Here is an 11,796-nt window from a genome sequence, read left to right on the forward strand (position 1 = left end):
CTAACAATTAGACCTAGTCTTCCAACATCAACGAGGAGTATTATTAAAGTTAGTACTCTTAATTTAAATGATCACATTAATCTGCAGCTCCCCTCAGCTTAATGGAGCTTCAGTTCATTATGTAGCTGTCTGGCACACAACTACTGTTTTGGTTCCCTTTCATCGCTCTCATAGTGTTGTTTTTGGTTGAAGCAGGCAGCTGTTTCCAGTTTTAAAAAAGCTCTAATAAACCCACTAAGACATAGTTAGCAACTAGCTGTTGAACATGGTGAAGGTGCCAGATATTTTTAAAAATCAGAGAACAAAAACGGAGCTTAAAAAGAACAAACATGACTTTAAATGAATAATAATGTATCTCTGTTACTGCTGGATGCGTGAATAAGCAACTGGTTGCTGACAAGTTTGCCATATCAAATTCAAAGGGGATGATATGTCAATGTTGTGTGCACAACTTGTTTCTGCTGCCCCAAGTGGCCAAAAATCAATTCCTTCAGTTCCATTTGTGTCTGTAACTGAAATCTTTAATTTCCTTGGAAGTGTTCTCAGGGCTTGCCTAAGCACAAATCTTCGCTTAGCTGAGTTTTAATTGTCATACCAAATTTATTATTTGGGCACATGGGACCACTGTTTGTTCTATACTGTATATTTTATTGTATTTTAGGAAAGAAACAGTAGTCCCGTCTGCCGAAAGACTTAATATAGTATGAGAAGAAATGGCTGTATCTCAGAAACTACAAGGGCCACAATCAATTATTTGGTATTTACGAACTCAAAACAAGGTCAATATCAAATACATTCAAAGTTATGCAGTACAAAACAAATTCACAGGGAAGACATTAAATAAACACAATGTGGCGTTTTTTAAAATGTTCTAAAATCCTGACTTTGACTATTGATAAGCATATGGTTTTAAATTTTTCATGTGATCCAAATACTTGCCACAACTATATCCGTACCAGATTCCAAGAATTTAGACCAATCAGAACACTTATTGTAGCATTTTTTTCTTATTATCTAAATAGTAGGAACAAGTCATTATGTCCTACTCTGTAGATATATTGGTCATGATTCCTTAACAAGCACATAAAATGGATTTTACATAAATGTTCCCTCTGTAAAAATGTAGCTCTTACTACATCAGTTTACCTTCGCTAAACCCCTGATTCCTGCTCTCACCTAATAAAACTGGATATTAGGTCCCTGTGACCTGACCTATCTCCTTATGAAAGGCAGAAAAATACTCCCTATCATCAATAATAGTCCCTGTTGAAACATTAAGGCGATTGGAACAGCATAAGTATTAGAATAATAACAACCAAAAAACTTTAAAAAAAGGAGCAAGACGGGGATATAATATATTATGCCCGTTTTTAATTACATGTGTGGGTTTATTTATTGAAACCTCTCCTTCATATTATTTCACCATCTGGTAGAGGATAATAATATGCAACTCGCACAATAAAACAGTTTCCTCCTGGCACACATTAGGTAGAGAAATGTAATAGCATACACTAAGACGTACATTATACCAGCATATTGTACGTGGCCTCAGCTCCTCTACCACACAAATACACACACACACAAACAACAGTTTAGTTCAGTGTTTACATTTTATGGCAGATTACTTATCCATTCACCGCCTTCAGCCATGTAAGAGAAGAGACTTAATCATTTTGAACTGTATGTCAGTGTGCCATAATAAACAGTGTGTTTCTATTGAAATTATCTATTGTAGAAGGTTTTCTCAGAGTAAATGTGTTGTGTGCTGTTGAATGCAAATTTGATTAAATAAATAAGCGACTTTCTATGCAGAGCAGAGGACCATATATTAAGGTTTCTATTGTTGGAGGTGTAGCCATAAATTCTTATTATGTTTACTTTCCTTTATCTGACTTTGTCTCCAAAACGTGAAGAGATTAGGTCACTCTGAAACTAGGCTTTGCTGTGTTGCTGCTGCTGCTGCTGTTCATGTGTATGTGTCTGACAGAGTTGGAGAGGGATGGAGAGTGAGTGTTGGTGTGTCGGATTGCATTAGTGGGGGACTTGTTTCTCATTGACGTTTCCTCTCATTTTTCTAATTGACTCTAGCTGGAGACGTTAAAGGAAGATGACAGAGGGAGCGAACAGAGTGCTAATCAAGTCAGTGTAAGTTGGAAAAAACTAAGCTCTCACTACTCCGTGCTAAATATTCTTCTTCCACTTATTTTTTTGGTATTTTTTTCGCCTCCTTCCCTCTTGTAACTCTTCTACTGACAGACATATCATTACAGGCCAATCTTCACAGGGAGTGTACGCTAATTGTCACTACATCACCCAGACACAACTGGGTTAGAAAATGAAGGCTCAGCATACAGTGCACATACATAGGGTAAATGAACACACTCTAATACATACTTGCACACTTGCTAACATTAGACAAGAACTTGAGACAAGACAAGGCCACTGTGTTTTGATTTGACTTGACTCTGAATATTAAGCCAACTTCCATCGCCACATTCCTTGTTTTAGAAACTTCACTAGATGCACATAAATGTATTTCCTGCCACTAAAACAGATCCAAATTACCTCCTCTATGCTCAGATCTGTGTATGAGGCTTTTACTCGCTCACAAGAACAACAGCGTGATCATTAGCATGATAGCATCGTAGTATTTCCTCTTCCTCTCTCTTCCACTCTTATTTGTTTTCCCCTTTTTTCAGAACATTAGCTTCTGGCTTTGTTTTTTCGCTCCATGTTGTGCTCATTATCTTGTCCTTTTTATGGATTATTTTTTCTTATTTTCCATTTGCTTACAGTTTACACTCCTTTTTGCATGCTTGCTAAAACACCCTCAAATATTAGACTTTTACTACCCTCAGCCCCGTTTAGATTATTCAGCAGCATTGGTGTTAAATTGTGGTACTATGTGGATATTCTTCCAGGGTTTTGTGACCTATGTCTTTCCTCAGGATGTAACAGCATCATCAGTGGTGTCCTGCAGTCAGGACAAGGAAGGTCTTCCAGAGAAGAATTGTCCCTATCCTGAACAATCAGAGAGGGATGCACTGCTAATCGGTATGCTACCTTACTGTATCTCCATGGCATTACTGCATTTACAATATAACAACCCAATTGTTGAAATGCAGGGAAAAGGTTGTTTTTTTACAACACAACCCCAATGAAACTAAACCATATAAAACATTAATTATATGAAAAGCTGACTGCGCACAAATTTATCTTAACATTATAAGTTTCTGTCACAAACGTGTCCCTGTTGATGGACATGTAAATATTACGTAAAAATCCTGACAGGCAGTTTCCATCTTTTATTCACTCTGTTTGACATTTTTAACTGTGGATATAGAGTGCCTTTAACAACCTACATTTTAGTTGTTTTATAGTCATTTATTCCAAGTGCAATCCGCTGTTTAAGCTGTTTTTGCCATGTTAGGGGCTTGGCTCTGGGGATGGCAATGTCAGTGAGTCAGTCGTCTGCTTTGGTGTAGATTGAAATATCTCAAGAACTATCAAATAGATTGATATGAAGTTTCATAGAGTTATTTGTGGTGCCCAAAGAGTTAACCCTAATGACTTTAGTGATTCCCTGATTTTTTTCTTTTAGCGTCATTATCAGGTCAAACATTTTACTTTGTCTAATACTTTCTTCTAAACCAATAACTTGTAAAACTAGTTAGAGTTCCATCAGCTCCAGTTGTATATTAGTGAGCAAATGTTAGCATGTTAACTTGCTAAACTGATATAGTTAACATTGTGAAAGGTCATCAGTAAATCATCAGCATGTTAACAATGTCAATGTGAGCATGTTAGCATCCTGACATTAGCTTCCTCATACTAATTCAGTAGCTTACAGCCTTACAGAGATGCTAGCATATCTAACCTATACAAGACCTGCTCAGTATTTAACGTCTTATGTTTCATATGTTTATGCTGGTAATATGTTCTTTATGATAATGGCTCTCTAATTTAATTTGGCAATTGTGCCACCAAAACACTTACAGGACGTGTACAAAATAACAGGCTCAAAAATGGTGGTCTCAACAGACATAAAACACTATAGTTTCACAAAGTGAGTACACACACTACATAGCTGTTGAATTGGATTACATTATGTTATAATGGGTTGTTCCATTTTTCTTATTGTTTATCGCTTTTATAACATAACCACACCAAGCACCACCGATTCCTCCTCCACCGCAGTAGTATTTCTGCTTCTGTCGTTTTGACGTAATAATTGTGCATAATTACAAAGCAAGAGAGGAGAATGATATCAAGAGAGAAAGAGCTCAATTTGCTCATTAGATTGCGTAACACAATGTGACTTTATGATGATAGGAAATATGGCCAACATCTATCTTCCTTGTGTGTAATACACTACATTATTTAAACAAAGCCTCGTCCTATTTTGCTTTCTGTTTTCTGGCGCGCTTCATTTTCACATAGTCATTTTCAAGGACATCCGTTGGCTCAAAGCAATAATGATAAAAATTGTCTTGTTAGGAAGTTAAAATGAAATGCAAATTATGCTATAGTTTAACAAATAATTAAGCTTTCTATATATGTCTTCATTTGGGTCCAGTTCTACCTTTCTTCCAGTGCCAGAAATAACTGCATCTACTGTGTCATAGCAGGTAGTTAGGTAGTCAATGGTGCGTGTCCTCTGTGCATGCCCACTCTGGCTGTTTGCTGAGAAGGAGGTGGGCCACAGTTAAAGATCCTGATCCACCTTTTTATGTTAGAATCACTCCTTTTGACGTCTTGTTTGATGCTGAGTTGAAGTGAGCACCGCAGAAAAGAAAAAGGGACACTTGACTTCTGAAGGAAAATGTTTCATCAGGGTTGAATCTATGCCTTTTCTCTCCCTCCACACAGTGAATGTAGATGAACACAGTTGCATAATCTTAAAACTGTTCCCTTCACGCCTTCATGAAAAATGAGAAGCAAAAGTATACGTGATGAAAGGGTTGTGGTTTGTATTGTTTAACTGCAAAGACTTACGTGTCTGTTGTTGTTTTTAATTAAGAATGAAACACCTATTGTGCTTCTGATAACACATTCAACATTATGTGTTATACAAATGTGAAAGTATATTTCTATTTTATTACAACTTGGGTCTTATTTTTGTAGATTTAGCAATCATTTTTACCATGTTACATGATTTTATTCACCAAGTTAACAAAGTAAAAAACTAGGATTTTAGAAATACTAAGGTCAAGAGTCAGAATTCTCCCGGCTGAACCTCAACCTAAGACATTCTTCCCTGGCCACCAACCAAACTCTAAAATGTTCTTAGTATTAAAATACATTACAAAATGTCATAAGTTAATTTGATCTTCCTACATTATGGTCTAAATGTTTTTTAACAACATTCTGTGCAATGTCAGGTAGGAGGAGATAATAAAAATCTGCCCTCAAATAATGTGGACACCACAATGTACTCAATGGTAGCTATAATAAGCACTTTGCTGAAATGCGTGAATGCTGCAATATTGCTAAAAAAAAGTAACCAGGCTTTAAGCAACCAATATGACTCATCTAAAAGATGAAATAATTAGTATATGTTTTTTAAAGATGTTACAGGCATACTGGATTTTTTTAGCATTTCCATAAACTTTTCGCAGTCCGTGTAGCAATTTTCCTTCATCAATCCACTCCGTCATCACCATCTTTTAGCATTTAGCAGTACATCGAAACTGTCTGTTATTAAGTATGGAATAACAATAAAACCGAGCAAAAGAGTTTGGTTCTTCTGATATCTCTATCTCTCTCTCTTTGTCGTTTCCCAAACCATATCAAGGCTTACTGTGTGTTAAGAAAACAAACAAAAAACAAACCCACTTGAACCCAAACGTACTTGATTTGTTTCCAAATCTCATCAGTTACATACAATGTTGGCCAAAACTGCCAAAGATAAGCAAACATAAGTTGCAATACATTGGGAACTATCCCTCAATTTCCTCTTGTTATTATGTATAGTATGTCTAAACTTTAGTTTAGCTCACATGCTTTTCCTGCCATACATGCAGACCACCATATTGAGATCACATCATCTGGAGACCCACCAACCCAATTTCAGCTGAGGTTTTAGGTTCTTCTATCTAGTCTCTAGTTGAAAGCATAGGGTTTGGTTGAGGTTGTGGAGAGTTTCAGTAGTGGCTTTGATGAAAAATAATGGCATCAAACACTCCCTCTAATCTGGAGCCGCAATATAGAAGAGGCTCTTAACAGTGTTGGGAGCCTGCCAAAAAAAAGCCACTTGATGCATCCTCGCTTGTTTTACAGTTAGACAAGTACAGAAACAATAATATAAGTTTCAAATTATTTATTGTTAGATCAACAGCAATTACAGAAGCAACCATTGTCACTTCATATCCTGGGTCTCAGGCTCTCTCCAGCAATGCTAATAAGATTTGTCACAGAAAACTGCAAGTAAAAAAAAAAAGAGAATCTAAGACATAAGAAGTTATACAAAAATATGAAATACGGTCATATACATTTGCAAACAACAGCAATTGTAAATTAATAAACTATAGGTAGGAATCAGATTACCTTACAATACACAACACATTACGATTTGGATAATATTTCGATACAGCGATTCTGTAATAATCAATATATTGCTAAACAATCCTATGAAGATACATTAGAAAATGCCTGTGAAAAGGTTAAGTGCAGGTTTTCTCTCGTTATTCACTGCAAGTCCAAACTGTTTTGACTCAAAACAAACTGCACAATTCTGCAGCACAAGTCTGTAAATTAAAATAACAGAACTATACAGCAACTGTAGGTCTAGAATTTGGAATTTGGCTGAGGCATCTGTTATTTTCCTCTGCTTTCCATCATCCTGTTGAAAATGTCTTCCTCTTCAACTGGTTTACTTATGTTCAAGTTTCCCTGCTTTATGTGTTGAGCCCCAACTCAAGGAGCCATGAAGTAGCGACACTGGGAGCAGGGAAATCTATTTTGAGCGCCTTATTTTATTAATTAAAACATCTGTATTTGGCGGCAGCGTATCGATTATTGGATCACACAAAGCAGGATGATGATATATTTCCTTATTGATATTTTGTCCCACCAGTTTATAGGGAACTGGGAACCGGTGGGTCGCTGGTTTAAAGTCCCGTACCGACCAAAATAGAGTGGTAGCTGGAAAGGTGCCAGTTCACCTCCTGGCAGAGATGGAAAAAGTACTCACTTCCCGTACTCAAGTAGAAGTACAGATACTTGTGTTAAAAAATACTCTGGTAAAAGAAGAAGTACTGATTAAACTTAAAGGTAACTAAGTACAGGCTTGAAAATGTTATTAAAGTGTAAAAGTAGCCTTGTGAATGACACACAAATGTTACTAGAGTGCATGCTGAGAAAATTCAGCGGACATGGAAAAAAGGCTCTTTGTATGCCATTGCCTACATTTTAAATGGATTTCTGCCAATAGGCCTAAAACATCACATAAAGGATTATTGTGACAGAGACTGGGACTCCATGTTAATAAGATTCTGACTGAGTAACAAGATATGAATTCAATTGTGATTCTGTGAGAATTCACGGATCCAGTTTCTCTTTTTTTAATCTTTTAACAACCACTTGATGGAAAATGATAGTGGTGCGTCGAGTGCAACGTATAATCCCATCCAATTAGATTGTATTCCGTATTGATGACGCAAAAAATAACTAAAACTCCACTGAAATTATTTGAAACTAAAGCAACAAGCCAATTTTTCTCAAATGTAAGGAGTAGAAAGTATCAATATTCGTGTTAATAATGTAAGGAGTAAAAAGTAAAAAGTCGGCACAAAAATAAATAGTAATGCAAAAAATATATGAAAAATCTACTTGAGTACAATAACAAAGTATATATATTTAACTTCCCATCTCTGCACCCTGGCCAAGGTGCTCTTGAGCAAGGCACCAGCCCCCTTGCTCTGACATCTCTCAATTTGTGCATGAATGGGTACTTTATGTAATGCGTGTTCTAACAACAGAGTAAAAGCATTGTAATCTCCCTTGCAAGATTAATAAAGTATAAATTATTATTATGTATTATTTATATATATATATATATATATATATATATATATATATATATATATATATATATATATATATATATATATATATATATAAACATTCAGAGGGGAAAACAGTTGTAACATGTACTGTATCTAAGTAAAAATATATATAGATAAAGTGACAGTTTTAGGCTAAATTGATGTGCAATGAGCTCAGAGTTTAAAAGTTCAAAGGTCTAATGGCCTGTGGGATGACACCGTCCCCAAGCCTGGTTGTGCAAGACAAACTGATTTTTAGCAGTATATTGCCGTGGTTTTAAGTCATGTTTGACATGGAACAGAAACTCAAAGGTTGAAGCTTTGTAACAAGGTATGTCTTTGCATTTTGACAGTTTAATTAACATGTCTGCATGACCTATTTGTTCTACCTCAGGGATCATTTCGACGTTCCTGCACGTCCACCCGTTTGGAGCCAGCATCGAGTACATCTGTTCCTACCTGCAGCGTTTGGACACCAAGGTAACACACACATACACAAACATATCCTAGACATGTTGACACAGATTACATTTCCCTGCAGGACTGACATACGGGCCTGCTGTATGCCAGGGTCCTGCTGTGCCATTATAGTCTCCCATCATGCAAACAAGCCTGAAGTGCAGACAAAGGCATCAATTACGCTGAGATTTTATTTTTGCCTTTATTTATCTCAGTAAAGGGTGGTGAACACACACATCAATTTGAAGCTGCCCTTCACACTCATACTATACACATGTTATCTACGAGGGGTGTATGACAACAAATAGGCCAAAGACTAAAAACACAGAGATGTAGGTTTAAGTTGAATACTAAGACATTCAGTGACACTTTCCTTTCATAACTCTTTACCAGATTAGTTGTTGAGTGCAGAAGAAAGCTTAACTGATGTTCCACAGGTGTTATTTTTAGCTCATGAACTGATATTGACAGACAACTAGAGTTGCTGAAGATAGGGTTTATTTCCAAAATGCATGCAAATGCACATGTTGTCTTATATATAAAATATGTTAGAGAACCCTGTCAGCTATTATGGCGTGTTTTTCTGTCAATAGGGTTCTTGTTTTCTTTTCATGGACCAATACTCATCTGAGCCTATTACTCCAGTTTAAAAAAAAAAGTCGTACTATATATGCGACTCTGGATGAATTTTTTTACCAATCTCCTGTTTTATTTTCTCTATAGATTTCCACCCAAAACATTAATAGCTGCGCAGTTCCTAATTAAACTCTGTGTAGACTTTATTTCTTTTTTTGTGGTTGAAATTAAAATCATGTTTAACTATATTTCGTTAAGTCCGTTACATGGTTAAGATATATTATTTTGTTGGCAACTTAATTTGTACATATAAAAGGGACATCCATTATCTGTAACAATGCAGAAAATGGAGTAGGCTACAAACATAATTTCTAGTTTCAGGTATAAGCCATGACCCCTTTTGGTGTAATCTGAATACTAGATATGAATACAGATATTTTTGTGACATAAACATATGCAAATAGTAGCTTTTTGTTAGTGACAAAGTCAAACCGGGAGTGACCGGATTCAACCACATGTGGGCAGCTGAGTGAATCGACAGTTGTTGCAGCAGTGTGGCAGGTTTATCCCACCAGGTTTTTTCTCCTGATGCAGGACGAAGCACCGCTGACCTTCCCTGTGGTCAAAATCTTGTTTGTCTCGACCTTTTAGGCCTCAGCTGCTCCTTCCTCATTAATAGTGTAAAACCTCAATATATAGCTAGTTTTTCCTTTGCAGCTAAGGCTTCCCTGCGTTTGTCCGGTTGCAGTTAACACTTTCTAATTTGATCACACATCCCCCATGCACAACCTATTGATGAATATATTCATGTTCTGTGTCCGCCTGCTGCTGCCTGCCTCTGCCAGTTTAGGCCGTTTGTCAGCCTGATTTCTCAGAACAAAGCGCCGTGTTTGAGCTGATTCCTCGGTTATAACTGAGCTGAGCTTTGTCGTCACAATTCCACCAAGACCGTTCTCGATTTCTAAATGTGCTCTGATTACCTACTGCCACTCATTCTCACTGCATCTGACTGGCACCTTTATTATTATTCTGTTGGATCTGATTAATCTCCTGCCCTTTACAAACAAATTGATGCAAACTATTGCCTTAGACCATCACATGTACTGTATGTGTAGATGTACCTGTATGTTTTGTATGTGTTTGCTTTATACATGATCGTGTTGCGGGTTTTTTTTGTTAAAGTGTATATGCCGCTGTTTGCCTGTGTGTCTGTTCCTTTAACACCTACTCCGCACATCCAGCAACCCACAGTTTTGGCAATTCGTCGGCTGGATACTCCAACAATAAGCCCAATCCTCCTGGCTTATCTTCTGGCTCCACACTCACACGGCTCCATTGTCTGTAATGATACACCACTCCTATCTCCATGATGGACCTTAATGCATCCTGACATCAGCACAGGGCTAAAAAAATCTAGTTATTAATGCAAGACAGTGTGGGTGGTCTACAGCAGCTCTCACAATGAACTTGTGTCTCTACTGTCACCTGTCTGATTCACCTCATCCCACCAGGGTGGTGTGTGGTGTGAGCCAGCTGAAATCCTTTCATGAAGCTCATAATGTCTTGATGCTTGCCCTTTTCATCTGGTTTAAGTGAATGTGTGAGAATAATGAAGAGTGTGAGAAGAGGTGTTAGACGTTTTCTGTGTTCATTTGTAGTTGTTAAGCGTGGCATCTCAAGCTTTTTGTGTTTGTGTGTGTGTGTGTGTGTGTGTGTGTGTGTGTGTGTGTTTCTCCAGATCAACACCAGTGAGGTGGAGGCTCTTCTGTCTCGGCTGCCCTGCACCTTCAGACAGGAGCTGACTGGTGTCGGAGCCAGTTTGGAGAAACGTTGGAACTTCTGTGGCTTTCAAGGCATCAAGAGCACGTAGGACTCTGCCGGTGACACTTCTGGGACATGGAAGCGACAAAATGCAGAAAAGGCAACACAGGTACACGGAGGACACTCTAGAAATGTGGAGGAAGCCCACAACTAATGGAGACACTGGACGACGCCTGCACAGACAAGAGCACAAATTATACAGAGCAGATCTCAGATCAAGAAGGGGTGTTCTGTGTAGGTGGCGGACAGATACAAACCAATCTTGACAGAGCTGTGGGAATGGTGGTATTTTTTATACTTGAGCCCACAATTGACTCATCTTACTGGCAGACCTGGACTAAAGGGCTACACAGGAAGGTCATCAAGGTCTACTCTCAACCTCAAATCTCTCTGACTTTCTTTTTTGCCTCTTATTGATTTTGTTCAATCGAGTGAAATAAATTCTTATATTTCCCTTTACTTTGTGTGTAGGCTATTGAAAGTACACCCGAGACGGATGCAGCGGTCACGTTGATTTTTTTTTGTTATCATGTCAGTGATATAATCATTATAATCAAGAACAGAATACATATTCACTCTCAGACAACATTAACATGGTGCCTTCCAGGTCTGGCTCATTTTACAAAGGCAGACTTTTCTGTGCACAATTTAAGTCAAAATTATTTAATGTGAATTACAACAAATTCTCTTTTTCTGCTACGTTCATGATTAAGGTTTCAGCAGCGGAGCCACAGATGATAACTGTGTCCGCTGCTTCATTGTAGCACAATGTGGAAAGGAGATTCCTTTTGTTTTTCAGAAGGCTCAAACAGTGGCCTGTTTTTCTTTTCTGCAAATGTATTTCGTCAGAACAAACAGTTAATACATGACTGAAAAACATTCATTATGAAGTAGT

The 11,796-nt window shown here is 37.5% G+C and overlaps 1 protein-coding gene across 5 annotated transcripts in view; it reads left to right on the top strand.

Annotated features, from left to right (window-relative positions):
• LOC117951686 (ecto-NOX disulfide-thiol exchanger 2-like) overlaps nucleotides 1-11,357 on the top strand; it is a 157,183-nt gene extending 145,826 nt beyond the window's left edge. For 4 of the 5 annotated variants that reach the window (XM_034883508.1, XM_034883510.1, XM_034883506.1 and 1 more), the window contains 4 exons: nucleotides 2,089-2,145; nucleotides 2,949-3,054; nucleotides 8,440-8,525; nucleotides 10,819-11,357. In XM_034883508.1, coding sequence (XP_034739399.1) covers nucleotides 2,089-2,145; nucleotides 2,949-3,054; nucleotides 8,440-8,525; nucleotides 10,819-10,950 — 381 coding nt within the window. In that variant the 3' untranslated portion in view covers nucleotides 10,951-11,357. Of the gene's footprint in view, nucleotides 1-2,086; nucleotides 2,146-2,948; nucleotides 3,055-8,439; nucleotides 8,526-10,818 lie in introns of all 5 variants that reach the window. The other variant, XM_034883507.1, reaches the window with a different exon arrangement.
• The last annotated feature ends 439 nt before the right edge of the window (nucleotides 11,358-11,796 follow it).

Source organism: Etheostoma cragini, chromosome 10 (assembly GCF_013103735.1).
Source record: "Etheostoma cragini isolate CJK2018 chromosome 10, CSU_Ecrag_1.0, whole genome shotgun sequence".
Classification (NCBI taxonomy): Eukaryota; Metazoa; Chordata; class Actinopteri; order Perciformes; family Percidae; genus Etheostoma; species Etheostoma cragini.